The sequence below is a fragment of the Gallus gallus genome, chromosome 3, assembly GCF_016699485.2.
Source record: "Gallus gallus isolate bGalGal1 chromosome 3, bGalGal1.mat.broiler.GRCg7b, whole genome shotgun sequence".
NCBI lineage: Eukaryota > Metazoa > Chordata > Aves > Galliformes > Phasianidae > Gallus > Gallus gallus.
Window position 1 is genome coordinate 95,567,519 of NC_052534.1, and position 21,003 is coordinate 95,588,521.

General features: G+C 37.3%; 1 protein-coding gene across 13 annotated transcripts in view; it reads right to left on the reverse strand.

Moving 5' to 3' along the window:
• Positions 1–2,563: 2,563 nt before the first annotated feature.
• The window catches only part of KIDINS220 (kinase D-interacting substrate 220kDa), a 59,733-nt gene continuing 41,293 nt past the window's right edge, over positions 2,564–21,003 (reverse strand). For 4 of the 13 annotated variants that reach the window (XM_040698504.2, XM_040698503.2, XM_046939499.1 and 1 more), the window contains 9 exons: positions 20,098–20,324; positions 19,109–19,177; positions 15,630–15,737; positions 14,654–14,710; positions 10,498–10,530; positions 7,406–7,552; positions 6,568–6,666; positions 5,293–5,541; positions 2,564–4,941 (listed from right to left, as the gene is read on the reverse strand). In XM_040698504.2, the coding sequence (XP_040554438.1) occupies positions 3,670–4,941; positions 5,293–5,541; positions 6,568–6,666; positions 7,406–7,552; positions 10,498–10,530; positions 14,654–14,710; positions 15,630–15,737; positions 19,109–19,177; positions 20,098–20,324 (2,261 nt within the window). In that variant the 3' untranslated portion in view covers positions 2,564–3,669. The remainder of the gene's footprint in view (positions 4,942–5,292; positions 5,542–6,567; positions 6,667–7,405; positions 7,553–10,497; positions 10,531–14,653; positions 14,711–15,629; positions 15,738–19,108; positions 19,178–20,097; positions 20,325–21,003) is intronic. The other 9 variants (XM_015276062.4, XM_040698507.2, XM_040698506.2 and 6 more) reach the window with 9 other exon arrangements.

Consider the following 21,003-nt stretch of genomic DNA (forward strand, 5'->3'; position numbering starts at 1 on the left):
ACAGCTTTAGCATGTCCAATGTAATTAGCATGTTATATTTCTCTTAAATGTCTGAAAACTCACAACTAGGCATTAACACTTCTATTTCACCACAACTGTGACTTTCAACTGAGAAACCTCAAATATCCAGGTATTATTTTACTTGGCAGCTTGTTGGTAATGTATTTATAAACCCAAACAAACCTGTCATCGATGGTAAAGCTATCTTGCTTCAAGGCCATGGGGTGCAACATACTGGACTAGGAAAAACAAATGCTATTAGGATCCTCTGCCTGTGGCTTTCATGGCTGTACAAAGAACTTCACATAGACTTACCATTATGTTAGGAAAGGTTCCCATAAGAGTTGTAAAGGTAAAAAGAAAAAAAAAAGAAAAAAGAAAAAAAGGAAAAACAACCAACCAAAGACTTCAAGAATTCTATGGACAGATGAGAACACCTGAACCCCAGACCATGAGAAGCCTCACATTTTCAACGTAAGAACCCATGCTAAGAGTTTCCCTGGATTGATTTCCAAAGATCATTGGAAGAAAAAAAAAATAAGAGGAAAAAAAAATAAAGCAGTGTTTGAACACTTCAGAAAACTAAGGACTGCAAACCTGCACAAAACACCAAGTACTTATTCTGCTGCTTCGACAAAGTCACACAGGGTGATCAGATACCTCGGGCTGACCAGGTCAGGCCCCACACGGGAATCTTTCTCAGGAGTCTCCAAGAATTTCAGCAATCATTATTTTGTAGCAAGTTTTTCAAGCAGAAAGTAAGAATTTCCTCCTCCCCCTTCCCTGTGAACTGCAACCTTGTAAAAAGCTGGTGAGTAGCTATAAAAGTTACATAAACCCCGCAATGTTACCCGCATCCATTTCTTCCTTTCAGAACCACTTATTTTCATTCTACCATGAAAACCTAACAAGGCTTTGGAACAAGAGGCCCAGTGAAACTCTTCAGTTAAGAAAAAGTTAAGGTTTTAAGTTCTTGTAGCTTTCAGTCATCCAAAACTAGAATGGATACATACCCTATCATTACAAGAGCTCTGGCAAGTGGTGAGAACCAGAAATAAGTTTGAAGTTGTGTTTTTATTCATTTATATCCATTCTCCGTGGAATTCTTGGGCTCCGTGATCTCCCCAGGTCCCACAGCTAGCACTTAATATTTCAACACGAGAAATTGTTTATGGTCCCTTAACTCCAGTAATTGTGCAACAAACTAAGCAACTAGTAACCATAGGAACTGTGGTACAGAAATAACAAGTTTCAGCAACGAAACTGCAGTTTATTTTTAATTCTTGCAAATGCTATTATTTCATAACCTACATGTAACAAATTAAACCTAAGCAGTAATGTACTCCTTACTACTATGCTGTAATTCAAGAATTTCATTTCTGTCTTCTGCCTCTCTTTTCCTCTCTCCCTACTCTTTCTTCTGTTTGCTTATACCTGTATAAAAAAAAAAAAAATGGCAAAGATGCTTCAAAGGAGAACAATTAACTCTGTCTATTCATTTTTAAGTCAGAAGATTCTAAGTATCAATCATACTTAGCAGCCTATTAGCAAAAGGCTCTTGTAGCATACTGCCCTTGAATCATCTACAAAGCATTTACATTCCGCTAATTCTAGGATCTCTAAGGAAGCTATTAGATAAGAAGCTCATGAACAGATTTGATTACATAAAATGCAGGTATAATGCAGTTAAGGCAGATAAGAGGCAGGACTGAATCACCATCCATCCCATGCTGGGCAGAGTTCACACAGACCAAAAAAAAAATCACTTCCACATACCAATTTGGTAATTCGTCATACTGATAACTGCATGGTCTTCTACTGGAATTTCCTACTACTTGTGTATTTACTGTGACATTATCTGAGATACCTAAGAATGAACATTAAGCCCCGTACAATCTTACACAGATATTTTGCTCCTAACAATTGCTTTTTAGTGATGGTAGGCAATCACACTGATATATTAATCTAATTTGGAAACACTGAAGAGTTTTCACTCAATTGCCTGTTTCTTCCCAGTTTTGAAGAAACTTTATGAAGACTTCGAAAACTTTTAGGGATAGAAAGATTTCAAAATCACACGAAATGTAAAAATTACTCTATTTGGATTATTTGGGGACTTCAACAGACAGAACAACTTGGGAGAATTGTTATCTTTCATCAATACTGTGAATATCTTTAAATGAAGAGAATTGTTTTCCTCCATCACATAACAATTTTTCTAAGTACCTTCTGGAAAAAAGCTGGAGGAATACACTTGGAGATGGCAGTAGGACAGAAGCAGAGCTGCACAGCACTACCCACAAACATCACAAGCAGCATGATGCCTAACAGTAAGAGGTGGCCACCTCTCCACAACGGACTCTTTCAGAAATGTCTTCCATATTTCAAACGTATCTTTATATTGGATGCTTATTTAGTATTGTATTAATAACAATACCGTCTTAATGCACCCTTTAATTAAATCTGTGATGTATTTGAATTGAAACAACATGCTCATACCATTTTTAACAAGTGAAGAAACAAAATACAACGGTAAATAGAAACTTGGACACAAACCCAGAAGGACAATTTATTTTTTTTATTCTCTTTGAACTACCAGAGCCTAGTTGGAACAATTCTCCCCTTGAAATCATGCAGATTTCACTGGACCAGTACAGGTATTTACTACAATAACAAGCAGGAACTCGGATGACATCAAAACTTTCAAATACTGTACTTCAGAAATAAAGAAGCTGCCATACAGCTCTGACTGAATTCCAAAAAGTACGTACTACCTTAAAAACGGCAAACACTACTCATTTTTCTTTCTGGAACCAAACGATAAAATTGGACCAAGGAAATATCATGCACAGCAACAGATACTCCTTATGTTCAGACATCACGTTCACACTTTATCCTTGTAATATTTTAACATAGCTTAGGTGTTTGCATCTACTTAGACCAGTAACTATAAAATTACGTACCTATAATAAATAACTGATTCACTAAGTCAATGGTAAGGCAATATCTTATAAATAACTGCCAATTCCAACAATACATCAAGACAATGTTCCTTACAAACCTTATCACCACTCTACCCAAAGTTCACAAAGTCAACTGCAATTACTGAACATATAGCGAATGAAAGTGTACACACAGCCAAACAGGTACCTTAACACTCCGAATTTCAACATACAAATGTTGCACACCTTATTCCACTAGTTAACGTAGAGTCTGATACGGATGTCACAGGCTGTGAGATTCCATCTTCCGGCAACTCATGTTAAATGGCAAAGATGCACGGTCTTAATATTAATTTTAAGTACGTAAGTATGTAAGATTGAAATGGAATGTTCCGGAGGGGTAAGTATTACATAACCCAACAGAAAAATAAAATCACATTTTAAGGATTAAGTTGTATGCACTTTTGAGGTCTATGCCTCTGACCAAACATTTGCACGGTGTCTTAAGGAACTGTTTTTCCATGCTGACAAGTTTAATTTGTAGGGAAGGTCTGAAATAATTTGTTCTAAAGATTACTTCCTCTCTTCAAGAAAATGAATGAAAATAATCTATATTTTCTAAGTACAGTACTGAAAACTTAAACTACATAGCTTAATGCAACCACACACTGACAACGAATTCCAAGCAAGCTACAACACGTGGGCATTCTGTTTGAACCTCATTTCTTTAAAGGATACTCTCTCTTTCTTCTCCAAAACCAGCCCCATCTGAGGCAGTGACAGTGTGGAGCTCTGATGAATCTTTTGAAAGCCGCGTGTAACTCGAACGCTGGCTCCGCTTGTGAGCAACACTCTTCAGGTTCTCATTCTGAACGGCAGTTGAATTGGAACCTGAACTAGGGTTCAGGATTATTTGAGATGGATCTCTCATACCTTGCATTTCTTCGAAATTTTGATTAGCTCGATTGTTTGGAGCGCTGTTATTATTTAGGGTTACTGTACTAGGGGTTCTATTTAAATTATAGACTTTCTGGCAGGCTGGCCAGTTTTCTTCTGGGCTACTTGCTATCAGGCTGCTTTCCGAGGGGCTCTTCTTATCTTCTGAGCAAATGGACATGCGAACCACGGCTGGATCTTGAAGGCCACTAAGACTGTGTGGAATTCCTCTCTTTCCACTATTACTGTCATCTTCAAGCTCAATGAGATTTGCCTTTTCAAGCTGTGAATCATCTGTTCCTTCATTATGGAGAGAATGATTGGGAGAACTTTCATTAGATCTTACACCGGAGTCAGAAGAATCTTTTTTATCCAAAAGCGCATCTGTCAAGTACTCCTTGGCTTTGATGAAGGTTCTAATAGGTTCAGATCCATGTTCTGGAGACTTGGGTTGCTTGTCTACTTTTCCATCTGTTTTCTTATCTTTACCTTCCTTAAGAAGTGGAGTGTTATCTGACTCTTCAGTTCCTGACTCATCTTCATCACTAGGAAGTTTCTGATACCGGAGAGTAACTCCCTTAAGCTTTAAATCTGCAGCCTGGAAAATACTTGTTCTTTCTGATGACTTCTTTCCCAGTAGAAGCTTGGAACCAGACTGATCAGATTTTTCATCTTCTTCAGTAATAGGATCCAAAGGAGATGCATCATTAGTAGAAACACCTGAAGTACTATAATCAATAACATCATTCCTCTTCAGCAGGAAGGACTTTCTTCCATCATCTTGTTTCTGCTCACCATCTTTTACTTTCTCTTGTTCTGCACTGGAATGCAAGGACCCCCCCGATGTACTCTGACCCATATAGAAAGCACTTGAACTGTGAGGGGAAGACCTTCCACTTACAGTAGTGGAACTGGCACCTCCTTCTAACTGTGACATCTGAGCAATATATTCTCTATACGCATCTCTATATTCTGCTTGTACCTTGTCAGTGAGCTTTGATATTTCAATGCTCGAATCTTGAGAATTAAGACTTGAAAGGCTTGGTGTTCTGCGAGTTTGTGACTGGAAAAAAAAAGAGAGAGAAAGAGAGAGAGAGAGAGAGAGAGAGAGATAACAGTTATATGAACTATCTCTCTTTTACTGACCACTCTCTAAATGAAGTAACTCAAAGGATAACTCAAAGCACAACTTGAAACACCAAGCACGTGCTTAAATTATTTTTTGTTTTGTTTTGAATAGGTCACGTCACTGACATTGTCAGTGCTCTAAAATTTGCTTACTACAATCATTTACAGAACTGAAGTTAACTGAACTGCTCTAGTAGTCTTACTTCTTGACCCATGCATACCCGAGAATATAAAAAGCCCTAGACTATAGCAGTATGCATGTAGAATACATTTGTCTATTAAATACCTGCCAACTTAAGTTACTGTGGCGTGGAGGAGCTTCATCAAGACCAATTGTGTTGAGTTCTTCAAAGCTGAAGTTAAGTGTATAGGGAGCTTGACCAGAAAGACCTGTAAGCTCAGTGTGAGGCAACTCAGTGCTATGCCCAGGACGACGAGCAAGTTCACTATGAGAAATCGCAGTGGTGACATGCTCAGCTGCTCCTCGAGGATCTTCCTGAACAGCCTGATTTTCTGAATTTCTCATTTCCAGTATCTTAACAAGCAGAGAAAAAAAAAAAAAAATAAGAGAGAGACAGAGCAAACTTAATTACATAGTCAAAAAAAACCTCAAAATTGATAAAGAATAATTCCATTACATATAGGAATGTGTAACTCAGCTGTAAAAGCATAGTTGCCTATGGTTGTGATCATGGAAAAATATGAAGAAAGATCAGTTTACAGACCTAGTATATTCACTGTCTTTACAGCAAATCACATTTTAATGTTAAGAAGTTTTCTTGCATTTACAAAATTACTTTCTGCAGACCCTTGCATGAACTCATATGACACAAAACACTTGCAATAAATTCTTGTAAAACAAAGTGATACATATAAATCTAAAAGCAAGGACAAGCATTCAGTTTTATAGCTTTAGTCAAACTAAGTCTAACAACAAAAGCTGCCTTGTAATTCCTAGTGTTTTGAAGACTGATTTAGCAGTTCAGAGACACACTTAATTTTCAGAAAGAAAAAAGGTAGTACGCAAAAACACTTAAGAGAAAATGCAGTTCTCTGTGATGCGTATCCCTTACTATAAAGCTGACGTTTACACTCACAGTGCAAGAAGGGAAATTAGGTATCTATAAATGCATTAGTAATAGCACAACATGAGAATGCTGCATTGAATACAAGCAATGTCAATCAAATTACTGTCCCTTTATCTCCTTGACTTGATGTTTAACCTAAGTTTCATTTACAATTGTTCTTATGCAATTGCGTGCCATGCATGAGCCAAATTTAAAAAGTGAAAAGGAAATCCATACATGAAAACCAGAAAGAGGGGAAAATCTTCGAAGTCTACTATCACCTAAACACAAGCCCATAAGCAACCAGCTCTTGGTTGTGTATACTCAAGATAAGATGATGAAATAACAAAATAATAAATGCATGAATGCTCTAGGATGATAAATATAAGATTAGAGGTATTATCAGAAGTATAGCAGTGTGAAAGAAAAAGATCACCTGGTTAATAAGAGGAAAGACTAATTTACCATGTCCTGAAATTCTGAAGAGGTCTTACCATGCTCCTGAAGAGGTGCCAGTCACCAAAATTCATATTCATTTCTTTCTTCAGTTCATCAGTGTTGCACTGAGCCAAGACACGGCCATTGATATTTGCCTAAAATAGTAAAACTAAATAATGTAAATTACTGACACAAGACCTCTGGTGTAAAAGTAGCAGACCAGAAGGGTAAAACTAGACATACTGATGGGGACCACTAGTAAAACTCCCCAACATCACTCCTAAGTCCAATCCTACATAATAAAAACAATTTTTTTTTTAAAGAAGAATATTTATTGATGATGGTTGATGAAGAAGAATCATCTACATTTCATGAAATAATGAAAATATTTTAGTAATACCAAGGTATTACTAAAGCCAGTAACGGAAAAATGTACAGTGGCTTTGTTCTGAATCAAAGTGGTGTGGAATGTGGTAGCAGAGAAACGAAACTGTACTCTCATCATTCATTTACAAGAAAAAAAAAGAGATGTGTCAATTTTTCAGGGGAAAAAAAAAAGCTGCTACCTGGATTCAGAACCTATTTACTATACTACTTATCTAAATATGACAATTTAAAAATCATTTTTATTGTTTCTTTTCTCAAAATAACCAGTCTCACTAGCATGTGTGTTTTTGAGTCTCTTTTTTTTTTTGTTTATAAGAGAGCCTTTTCTCTGAGAAATACATGCCTATCTTAAAAACGTCCCTCAAACTTAGCATGTATAGAAATTAACATGTTCTGATAGTCGACGTGTTACAGTGAAAACCTCCAAAAGCATCAGCTAAATATTTCCTCTTACATGTCTGTGTCCATGGTTAGCTATTAAACACACTAATGAAATTCAGCTGATACCTTTCTTATAATTGCAGAGTACTGAGGCAGCATGCTCTGGTCCAGACCGTCTATCTGCTTTAGCTTCTCACATACAGCTTCCACACTCATTGTGCTCAGAGAGACATGTGAAACTCCTGTGGTTGCTCCTGCACCTGCTCCTCCTCCCTGCAAGAAGCAAGAAGGTGCACATAAAACATTTGTTCAAAAACCTCAGTACACCCAGAATTTCACAATATGCACTGCAACAAGCCAAAGAAAATTAAGAAATGAGAATAAGAATGCACAGGCATTTGTAACTGATATCAGAATATCGATATCCTGAGAAACGTTTATTATAGTAATTTATATGAGAAGAAAAACACAGCATCTTGAGTCCTGCCAATGTGAAAAATAACTCTCCTAAACTATGTTATTTAAGAAAAACAGCATAAAAACCAGGTTTTATGTAAGTGCAGTAAGTGTTAATCAAGTTTAAATGCATCTTTATTCCAAGTTTCCCGGTGATTTTAGCAGTTAGTTCAGTTTTTGTTGGCTATTTATTTTTTCAAGTATCCCAGACAGAACTTAAGACTTTCCTGTTTGAAAAGATCCCTGGTTTAGCCTAAGACAAAGATGCCCTGAAACACAGCTCCTCAGTTACTTGGATTCACTGGGTACTTTCATCAGTATCTCTCCATTTTTTCCACAAAATCAGTCAGGAAGCTACATACAGTCATCACAGCACAGAAATACAGGGCAGTACTGCTGCTGCCCTCCAGGATACTGTAAGGATGTTTCATGTACCTGGAGCTTTGGCAAGATTTAGGTAGAAATTATTCATATCTCAGATCCTAATACCAGAGTTGCCCCGATAATGTTGCCAACTTCTGGGCACTCCCAAGAAAGTGTGGAAAAACAAAATAAATGCATTTGTACACAAAATAATGTGTTCTTCCTGGATGGGAGCCTGCCCTGGGTAGGACAAAGTGCAAAGCTCTGAACAGTTCAGTTGTTCCAAATTCCCAACAGCAAAATCAGAAACAGTTCTATCAGCTATGAAATATTTGTATAAACTCCTCCAGGAAGGGAGGTTGTACCTTCCCTTTTTCTAAACGTAAAGCTTTTGTTTCAGTTTTGTAGACAATCCACCAAAATAAAGCTCATTTTGGGAGGACACAAAAGAGCTTCCAAAGCTTCAGAGCTTATCATCACATGCATAAACTCTGAGATGTAAAAGTTCATTATGAATTTCCAAACTTCAATTAATGAAATAGGGCTATATTTCTCAATCAGTTATATATATACATACATATATGTATTTTCTCTAGTCCCTATATAAATATATACACACTCATACATATATAAGGACTAGAAAAAGCCTGAACTACATATGCGTGTGTGTGTATATATATATATACACACATATATATACACACACACATATATATACAAAACTATATATACGTATACTACTATATAATATACATATGTACACGTAATATACATATATATATATATGTAGGTATGCTACAGTTATTTAATCTCACAGGAGAACTGATAGTAAGTTAATATATTCAAAGATAATTACCTATAAAAATCAAGATTATATTTAATGATGCTAACCATACCTAAATTGTCAGAAAGAATACTTGAGAATTGAAGAATTCATTCAGCTATAATGCAGCAAACCCTAAATCTATTCTCATTGACCTTAACCTCAGTTATCTCAAACTCATTGTTATTGGAGATATCCTAATCTGGGGAGGTAGGAAAGTTTCCCACCTAAGCTACTCAGAAGCATTTGACTTTGAATCTGAACCTGTAACTCCTCCACAGTTCTCAGCCAAATATGTTTGAAATGTCCTTAAAACAATCAATGCATCAACTTCACTCGAATACACTAAAGGAGGTGGTGGGGATCCTAAGCCTTGTGGTTAGCTCATCTGGCTACAAATAGAACTGAAGCATGACTTCATTTCTTTTGAACATTTATATATCAATATTTGATGTCAAATGGACATCAAAGAGAACAGATATTCCCACTTCCTGGGTAGGGAGCTTACCTAAATTACTGTATAAAATTAAGCATTACACCTTCACTACGCTGCAGGCACCCAACATAGTGGTATTCCATCCAAGGACAAGACAGTTACTTTTCAGGCTTTGCAATGTCTTCTTACTTAGGTGCCTACAATGCCGACTAGTTAACATATTAGGCACCTAACGAGGAGTGAATTCAGATCTCAATCTAGCCTGATTTTTAGCACAGCTAAAATCCTCATCAAGATAAGGACATAAGCCAACCACCAAACCATTTCCATTTTTTCCTTCAGACTGGCAAAGAGTTTTGTCAAATATTTTCCCATAAACACACAATTTGCTATGGGGATGAGTTATACTATATCAATAAACAAAAGGCAGTCAGTGAATTAACTCAAATTAAAGCTTTCTTTCCAAAAAGTAGTGAGATCAATTAAAACAAAAGAAACAGTTATAGCCCAAAATCACATGGTGGTACTCCAGTGAATGACCCCCAAGCAATGTGTGCAAGCAACTGCCTTTGTTCTCTCAATCCATTAAATACAATATCTATCAGTATCTACAAATAAATGAAGTTTTTAAGACACTTCTAATTTAACAATTCTCCTTCAAATCAAAATATTTTGTTAGCAATCACGAACAAGTCATACTTTCTGCAAGCATGAAGGGTTAGTTTAGGAAGTTCCTTCTGTGTATAAAAAAAATACGGCAAAGCAATCTAATATTTAGACTATTTTTGTTGAAGTGTGAACTGTTTGAAATAGATGCACATTAATCCAAAACATTCTTTATAAAAAGCACTCTCTGAAGAACAAGTAATGCAATAGCTTTAAGGATATCGCCATCGTGTAAGTGAATTAAACTGTACTTAAACTGACATATTTTTCAGCCTTAGTGGTTTTGTTAAAGATGCTTAAAGAACATTAGTCTGAAAAGTATTTGCCATGCAAAAGCTAAAAGCAGCTTGTCAAAACAAACCTCAAGGCTAGTAATGAGCATTAGTTTACAGACAGCCCAGCATGAAGCGCCAGCATGATAGCTTCTGAAATGACTCTAAAAAGTGAATGATAATTCACAGAAAGTGGCTGTACCTGTCTTGGTCTGCTTAACCCAGACTTACACAGCTTTGAGGAAAGGACAAAACAGAACAAAAAGAAACAACAGCTTAAAGTGACATCAAAAAGATTGTATATAGAGATGACATGCTCTCAAGTAAACAAAGCAAACAACATTAAGACAGAAAAGTACTGTACTGGGATATTTTCATAAGGCGCTGAAACTTTTAAGACACACTTTCATAATATACAATTAGTACATGCTATGTGAATACCATTTTCCTAAGAGAACACTGCTCTGATTTGTACTTGTAGCACAGCACAACACTCCGCGCTTTGCTTGCCCTGAAGTTTTACGTTATATTTCTAATGGAAAAACTAGCTTTAAACACATTCTCCTGCTATTTCAAGATCACACTGCATCAGCCCTTTACCTCAAATAATTCTGAAGCCTTGTTTCTGAGCATGGTGTTTTTAAATAAAAATTCACACTCACAGAACTGAAGCAGTACTTCTAAGAACAAACGACAGGATTAACAAGTAAACGTTCAAAGTGCAACAACGCCACATAAAAGCACCTGGAAATTACTTAAAAAGAGAACTCCTATGCCACATACCTTCATTTGTGCTCAAACTGTAAGAAAGCACTTCCAGTTTCTTAGAGGGTGTCCTATATTTATCCTGAAGTACATAGGATCACAGGATAGTTGGGTTGGAAGGGACATCACAGCCCACCCACCCCAACCACTTTCCAAGCCTGTTCAGGTCCTTCTGAATGGCATCCCTTCCTTCTGGCACATCAACTGCACCATCCAGCTTGGTGTCATCAGTGTATTTGCTGAGGATGCACTCAATCCCACTGCCTATGTCACTGATGAAGATTTTGAAAAGCACAAAGTCCCAGGACAGAACCCTGAGGGACACCACTCACCACGACCTTCCATTTGGACACAGATATGCTGACCACAACCCTCTGACTTTGACCTTCCAACTAATTCCTTACCCAATGATTAAGCCCACCTTCCAAATCCATCTTTCTCCCACTTAGAGATAAGAACGTTGCATGGGTCCGTATCAGTCTTGCACAAGTCCAAGTAGATGATATCAGTTGCCCTTTGTCCACATATGCCATCACTCCATTGAAGAATTCCACCAGACTGTCAGGCACAATCTGCCCTTGGCGAACCTCTGCTGGCTGTCTCAGATCACCTTCACACGTCACAAGTGCTTTAACATAGCTTACAGGAGGATTTGCTCCGTGATCTTCCCAGGCATGGACATGAGGGTCACTGTCCTGTCGCTCCCCAGGAGCTCCTTTCTACCCTTCTTAAAAATGGGAGTGATGTTTCCCTTTTTCGTCACCAGAGACTTCACCTGACAGCCATGACTTTTCACATATGATGGAGAGTAGCTCAACAACTACATCAGCCAGTTCATTCAGGACCCTGGAATGCATAGACTTGTCCACGTTCAGTCTTACCAGGTAGTCTTGAACTTGCTCTTTGCCTACGTGAGAGAGATTTTGTTCTCCCAACCTCATCCAGAGGTTCAGGGACACTGTGAGTGAGGACTGAGGCAAAAGAACTGACTATCTCAGCCTTCTCCAGGTGTGCTGCAGCCAGTTCTCCCTTCTAATTTATCAGAGGGGGTACACTCTACCCAGCCTTTCCTTTCTGACTTCACGCACCTGCAGAATCCCTTCTTATTACTTTTTATATCCCTCATCACCAAGTTCAGTTCCATTTGTGTCTTGGATTTCCTGATCCTGTCTCTGCATGTCTAGACAGACCATGGGAAGACAGCTCTTCCCAGGCCACACATTCCTACTTCCACTCCCTGTACATGTCCTTCTTTTCCCTCAGTTTGAGCAGCAGGTCCTTGCTCAGCCCTACTGGTTTCCTGTTTCCCCTGCTTGATTTCTTACATGTAAGGATGGAGAGCTCCTGCACTCTGTAACAAAGATGTCCTCAAAGAATGCCAGCTGCATTTCATTCCTTTGTCCCTAAAGACAGCTTCCCAGATTATTTATATATGATGTACGCTCTCAGTGTATTCTCATTTTCATTAAGCTAACCCAGATTTACATTGGTTTTATGTAATATTAGGATTTGGAATTTTAGATTTCCACTCTACCCTAATGTCAGATGGCCAACAATGTCAGATGGCCTCAGTTGTTCACAAAGCTTTCTCAGCACAGGTCTGTCAGCTCATGCAAAGAGTAGCAATGATGGTCTGTATTAAAAAGTTATGCTCTTGCAGTAGCTGTTTCCTGCCCTGTAACATTAAAAATAATGATTTACTCTGTTTCACACAATAGTAGAACTGCAATGTTTCTGGCTTCTTCCTAGGTTTGTATGAAATTCAGTTCTGATTCTACATGCCCCTCTTGTTTTCAGCCCTCAAATCAGTTAGAAGCGTTGGTGCTCATTAACTACTCAATGCAGATTGTTTTGCTTTTTATTATTTTTTTTAGTATATTTCATTAATTTACATGCACCAGTATGCATATTCAGATCTAAGTTTAAACTTCATCATTTATATGGTGGTAGTGATCCATCAATTCAGAACAACCCAGTAGCTGGATGGAATTATTGTAACTATGATCTATGGACAACTGCAATGTCTTCAACAAGAATAATACTTTCACTGCTCACTTTCACTGCACTTTCAACGAAGAGTGCAAAGTAAGTGTTTTTAGAATAGAGGAAACCCTGGTGAGGCAACCTGTCAGGCACACAGAATGCCACACATTAACAACATTATTGTAAACTACCCAAGAGATCTTCAAAAACTCAAAATTTTACACTGACAACGTAGAGTAAACCTCAGAAAAAGCATATAATCTCATACTCTGTACTACTGAGTTCCACAATAAGGCAAACTCTGAAAAATGGATATAATGGAATCCTCCATTACCGTTACATCAAAGTTTCTTTTCTATGTTGTAACTCTCATATTTTCTAACCTACAGCAATCAGACCTTGTAAATTTCACAAGTATTTTCAACTGTTTGAACCTGCAGCCTATCTGCTTAGGATACACACTGAGGGTAACAAGCAGAGGAACAATCAGGTCCAGGTCTGCTCCTGGAGCTGATGAACTACTTCACCCTGAGATGAGTTTCCACTCTTCACTCCCATGTCCCTTTCTTACACTCAAAAACACATACTTCTACTGCTTTCTCTTCTCACACTGACAAGCTGCAAAGGACTGGGAGGACAACAGGATACTGAGATAAATCAAATACAGAGAAGACATCAGCATCTCCAAAATTATACTACAAGAAAAATTTACCTCAAAGTCATCCCTTCACTCAGGGTAGAAGATGACCTGGGAAACAGAACTTGAGGGTAAATTCTCCATTGCATTTTCATAATTGATAAATGAAGTTTATGTGCAGTTAAATACAGTGGTTCTGGAATCTGTGTGTTTGTAGGTTGTTTCTTTCTTTTTTAACATTGTACTGTATCACAGATTTATTTACTTATTTTTGTAATGATTCACTGGACAAACAAAAAATAACTGCAGCTTTAACTTTTAAGCGTTGCCAACAGCAACAATGGTAGCAATAGTTAAGAAAATGATTGTAACTGTATAACCTCTTCGGTGGCAGTATCTCCACACGACTCTCCACTGATTCCCAGTTAGAATTAAAACAGATACCCATAAAGACGACATCTTTGTGCAAATACTGAGACTAAAACAAAGAACAAGTCACAGAAAATATCAGTGTTAGCATTCTGATTCAACAATTAACCTATGGCCTGTTATTTTATTTCCATGGAACGCTGCTTCATACTGCATTAACTGCAACAGCTCTATGCTACCAGCTAAAGAAGTAGGGATCAGGAATGCTGACTAAAGCAGGAAACACCAAAGTTACTTTGCTCTAAAATCTAAGTCACAAATGACCACCTGTCATTCTTCACTCTGTTTAGCTACCACAATACACACAACAGCTACTGAGAAAGGCAAGGGAAAAACTACAGGGGAAAAAAAAAATCTATATCTTATAAGTGAAATATTAGCTCTTAAATTCATTCACAAACTACATTAGTTTTCAGCTACTCTATGCCCACCAAAGCCACCGATGCAGTGTTAGTTGAACTGCAGTTACGATTAATGCAGACTCATTACTGCTGAAAAAGCAATGAGATGCTAAAATTTCCACACCACATGACTACTCATTTACCATTGAGGGGTCTGTGGGTGAAGAAAGCCCCTCATCAGCATCCTCCTTGATAACATCCTAGCAACAACAAAATATTATGGTTTGGGTAAAATGATCAAGGGCTAAACAAAAAATATGAAGTAAATAATGAATGAGAATGATCTCATAATAATACAGAACTCGACAGAAACATATTTGTTTTCTGTTTGTGATTAAAGAAGAAGATTTTAAAGCCTTTTGATAGCTTTGTTCAATGTATCAATATCCTAGAATTAAAGCAGTGACAAGTAAGGCTTTTACCGCCACTGTTTTGTGGGTTTTTTGGGTTTTTTTAAGCTTTCTTTAGTTCTTAACTCCATTTGAACAGCCATCTGTCAGTAAAATAAATATCCTTAATAGGAATTGTATTATTCTATAGGATGCCAGAAAAGACTGTTAGCTCTTCCTTTTCACTGGGTAAATAAAGTTGAATTACATGTACTTACAAAACCAGGCTATAACTTAAGACAAAATGTATTTTGTTTTACATGGATGTTTAAAACATTGCTGTTATTTCTTTGGCCTTTCTATTCGTAGAAAACTTTACAACATGAAGAGATGTAATTTTATCTTCTCCAGATGTCACAGAATTTGTATTATTATAAAATTTGAATATAAATTTATCACTGGCATTCTCTTTTTCTTATAACTTTGTACTTTATCAGTTTATTTACTGCAGCACAGTTGGCACATTGACTGAAATGTTTTCCTGCCAGTATTACAAGGTTAAACTCCTCCAAACTCGGTATCTGGATGATAGAATTTGTTTTCAACTCTCAGTAGCTTCTAAAGTTAAAACAAAATACATTTTACATGACATATCAATAACACCTTTGCTTAAACTATTTATGAAATAGAGCTTGTACTTGTTTAATACTGCATCATCATTAACAACTTTACATTATTTACTATACTTATTGTTTAGGTTAGCATGTGAATTAACCTTCAAAATACTTACTAGGCCATTGCTCTGATCTCTGGACAAACTCGTTTTTAGTGGACGTGAGATGAGATGAGAACTGCCAGGGTAATACCTTGGCATGTAAAGACATGGGGCAAAGAATGGCTATGGAAAAAAAAAATAAATATAACAAAAAAAAAAGGGACAAACAATTACACAAATCAAAATGTAATAACAAAATAAAACTTATTTCAACAAAACATATTCCCTACTTGGGTTTAACAAAGTGAAAAGAGCAATTATTAACAGCGTTCTTTACTTTTTGCACTTAGCAGAATTCACTCAAAAGCTCTGGAGTGAGTTCTTCACTCAAACCCCTCAGCAACTGACCCTCCCTCCCCCCAAAGCCAGCAGGTGCCTCAACGTGGCTTGCAGGAGGAACAGAGTTAGGGTGCTTGTAGCAGTTACACACTAACAGCTGTTTTGACAACGTGATAAGGTTTCACACTTCTAATATTTTTCATTGATCTCAGATCTGTTGAACTCATGATCCGATTTTCAGTAAAATGCTTCATAGTACCCGAAACAGTTGTACAAAAAATAAGTGATATTAATAAGTGATTGTTGATGAAGTCACTTCTAAGAGATACGGGGATCTCCAAATCACAAATTACTTCATTTTGAACAAAGTTCTCCATGTGCTCCAGTCCTTTAAGTGCTAAAATCAGCTGCACAAACATACTTCCTGAAATCCACATGGTACCCACTGCCATGCGACTGCAATGCGTGCTTGTGTGTACATTTGAGAATTACAAACCTTACAACCAGTAACACATTTAAGAAAGGCCTTTCCAATACTGTTAAATTTTGGTTTCGACCTATCCATGAATTTGAATTAGGTTTGGAAGTAAAGGCCTTCGTTTTGTTATGAATTCCCTTTTAAGGCAATATAATGGAAAACCAACAGTCTTCAGACTTCATGAAAAGGAGGATTATAAAACTCTTTACATTCAATTCTTTACTGGGATCTTCAAAAGCAACGAAACAGAAAAAAAACCAACAAAGAACAAACAATTCAAAAACATACTGGTGGTTTTATACGTAACATTTAAAAATTATACTAACCATTTATCAAACAAAACACACTACTTGGTTTCTGTTTCTGCACATGACAAGACTTTAAGTAGACCACTGCACCAAATTTAGTGTAGACTAAACCATGCTATAACTCGATGGCCAGTCTAGGAGAGAGGAATAAAACTTGTGGAAACATTCCACTTTGAATTGATCAGCAAGGACAATAACAAATCAAAACAAAAAAGTATTCTGCATTCAGAAGCAGCAGTAAATGAATGGAGAGATGAAAACTCAATTCATGTGTGCATCAACTAAGATGGCCTAAGCACCAACTCCGAGTAATTACGAAGAAATACATCCGATTCTCTATTCTTAGCTGCAACAGGGAGTCTTTGCACACACTTTCAGGCTATTGCCACAAAAAGTTCACATGCTCTTCCAACATATGAAGATGCACGGTATGCACTGTTATCATTACTCAGAACGTGGGAGTTGTTTATTCTGTGGTTTTCAACTTGAGTTGGCTGAATAGGCAGGAGGACCAATGCCTAGGCTTTGTCTCATACTTATTGGTTAGCACAGGACGATTCAGAAAATCCACTGCCAAGAGGCACACGCTCTGTGGTATGTCGTGGAAATAAAACTCTTCTCAAAAAAGGTTTGCTATTTCTCAAATAATTAAATGCTTCCATTTTCCACTAACAGCTTAAACCACGTGGAAAACCCACAAGCATGAGATGCTTAATTATGATACCACATTCACACGCCTAGCTCTCGCTGCAGACTACCCTCTGAAACAAAGTGAGCACCTGTTTTTTGGTTGCGAGTCATCAAACTAGGAAGCAATGAAAAAATTTGTCCAATAAGGTAATTATACCACAGTTTTTTTCACAATGTCTAATTATGCCTCGTGCCTGCTTCAGCTACTCCACTGCTTCCCACCTGTGGAATTAATTCTCCAATATCAAATTTAAACTCTGCAGTCTCAACTCTCAAGGTACGATAACACAGATATTGTGAAAACATGACATCAGTATAAATACACACTGGGCATAAACCAGTGCAGAGCTGTTCTCCAAGTTTGCAGACAGCCCTTAAATCATAAGCACAGCCCCGTTATCAAAGAACGTGCTGCTATACCAATGTAAATAAATCAAATAAAATCCTTACATGCCATAATTTCTAGTTCCCACTCAGTTAACTTAGACATGCCTACTGCTCTGATCTTCTCTGTTAGAAACATGAGCTCTGTGACAGCAGAGATTTAGGGAAGCTGAACTTGACACCAACTTGTCACGAGGGAACTAGACGGGTAAACTGTTAGCCCTCTATCACTATCCAAAACTGAGAGCAAAAGTACCAAGTTGAAAAGCTGCTGAACTGGAACCGTAACACAGCAATGCACAGGGAGAATGGGGACTTAAAAAAAAAAAAAGAAGAGATTATGTGACTGGAAGTTCAAGAGCATAACACAGGAACATCTGAAGAACAAAGCAGAAACATACAGAACATAAGAGTAGTATTTTCTGAAGACAAGCAACATGAGCTTTATATAAGAGCTCAAAGGTTTGTTTTGTTTTTTTTCCTTAAGAACAAATGACCACTGATAAACAACAGGACAGGAACCATTATCTGGTCAGAAAAAGGCAACGTACCCATCCGAAGAACTTAAGAACACTTTGCCATAAAATTCAGCCATCTCCAGAGCAGCATTTGACCCTGCTTTGGTATCCAAAGACCGTCCTCAGATACTGTACTGCTGAGGAGAGGCTATTCATCTGTCAGTGGTCATTTATTAAACACCATTCTTCCAGAAGTAAAATGTGATTGAAAATGCTCTCAGAAAACCTTTCTACTGTTACAAGGTTCTCACTATTTATCACAGTATGCAGTGTTTTATACCTTAGAAAAGCAGTATAAAATTCCTTAGAGAAAGGCCAAAATAAAAACACCCGAGTCTTAAAAAGGAAAAAATAATCATGCCTGGAAGTCCATGTATTCACTTGATAAAAATGAACACATGGAATACTTGTAAAAACAGCTAATGACTCACCAATAATAGCTTCTTTATTGACCATTAGAGCCATAAAAAACATCTAAGTTTCAATTGTAAGTTACCACATACTTAAAACCTTGTCATGTACAGGAACAGACAAAAACCAGGGCTACCAATTAAACACTCACTTGAATTAAGTGAGTCAGTATCAGCAGGAAGATTATTAAGACACGCATTCGTCACTACTGGGCAAAGAACACATCATTTTAAGTTATTTTAAACAAAACAGTATATATGCTCAATATACTGTCAATATAAGAATAATGTTAGAACAGATAAAAGGCTCTGTGCTAAATATACTCTCTTCTGTCTTGGTTAATGAACATTAATGAATAACTCAATTTTTTTTTCCCAGCTTATTAGACTAACCTTACTATCTACCTTAGTTAGCCTACTATCATACCTCACTACTTAAAACTGCATACAGAAACAATCTATGACTTGCATCCGCTTCCTGAATATCTTTTTCTCCCTGATAATATTGCAGGAAAAAAAAAAAAGGAAAAAATAAGGTTTAAAAATACTGAATCTATCTCACAAAAATACAAAGTTACAATTTACTTGTGGAGCACGCTCAAATTTTAAATAACTACACACTAAATCAGTTTAAGTAGATCAGTACTACGAATATCGTTGTAAAATGCATCTAAAAAGGCATTCTCATAAATGGCTGTCCCACCTAATAAGCTGATTTATACCTTAATAACTTGGAACAGTGTTAAAAAGAACAGTTTATCTTACACTGTTTAGATACAATCCCATTATATAGTAAAGCACTGCAAATTACAAGTGAGCCACGTCTAGGACTATGTTTTCTGATGCCCACAAATAACTCAAAATTATATGGTTTATGCAATTTATGTTAATTCTTTAAACTAGTGCAGAACTGGATAAGGACAAAGATCCCAGAATAACTTTAAAAAGAGATAAAAGGGAAGACATGTCTTGAAACGTTCTTGTTGAGCAGTTCCTACAAAGTTTCTGCATTTTTATTATTTATTTTTTTTAAGTCTCTGTAGTTTACCTAATTTATCAAGGAAAAATACAGGATCCTCTCTAATGACTGTGAGTATGTGAAGAAGTGTGCAGAATTTACCATTTAAAAAGCAGTATGTGTACATACATGTAAAGAGTACCTGCAATACCCTACAACTAAGCAGCATATCTCAATGTGTTTGACCATTTTTCCCCCTTTGGGTAATATTCTAAAGCAATTTACCACATTTCCCTAAGAGACTACAAGAGCAAACATTACTGTGAAACGTACTGATTTTTGGACAAGGCTCCATTTCTAAATATAATTTACATGGGTCTTTTAAACATTTCACAGACTTCACATGCAATACTACCAGGTCAAATGAGAAGAATGTGAATTGGTTCTTGATTATTTACCCGATTGTAGAACGGATGCTGAGGTCCTGTCATACCACTATAGTAACTGCTGTGAGGTTGGGGTGATAGAACTCCACTGTTGAAAGGTCCATTGAAAGAGGTTGTAGAAGAGCAGGCTGATGAAGGCTGACTGAAAAGAGACGCTGCTCTGGCAGGTGCCTCATGTAAAGGCAATGTGGGATAAGGAAGTCCTCCTATGTTCATTTGATCTCTTGCAGCACGAACATCTGAAGAACAAAGGTAGAAGGAGAATGAGATTGAGCCCGAGATACTTGAACCAGCTCTGATTTGTTTGCCCGTTTTGTCCAGTTCTGGGCCCTTTGGTGCCAAAGAGACGCAGATATAGTGGAGAGAGCCCACCAGAGGGCTAAGAAGATCCTCCTGTTAGGAGAGGCTGAGAGAGCTGAGACTGCTGAGCGTGGAGAATAGAAGGCTCAGGAGTATCCCACCAACGTATAGCAATACCTGGAGGGAGGTTGCAGAGAGCATGGAGCCAGGCTCTTTTCAGTGGTGCCCAGGGAGAGGACAAGAGGCAACAGGCACATACTAAAACACAAGGGGCTCAGTTCCCACTTAGGATACCGTCAGACCAAAAACTCATAAGGATCCCATTTTAAATTTAAAGATCAGGTTTTCTTCAAGGTCTTAGCATCTTTACACAAGGAGAAATATTATGATACCTTGGCCTTACTCCAGATCAAACAGCAACCTCTGTCACATTAGAGGCTGCATCAGTCCACTTCAGCAGTTGTCAGAATATTTACTGTCAAGCACATACCCGAATCTGAGTTCATTTTTTGAGACTACAAGCTAGTAATAACAATGAACAAGTTGCCATATTGGCAATTTAAATATCATCCTAACACAGACTAAAAAAAATGACCATGTCTAGCAGGGGATGCATCA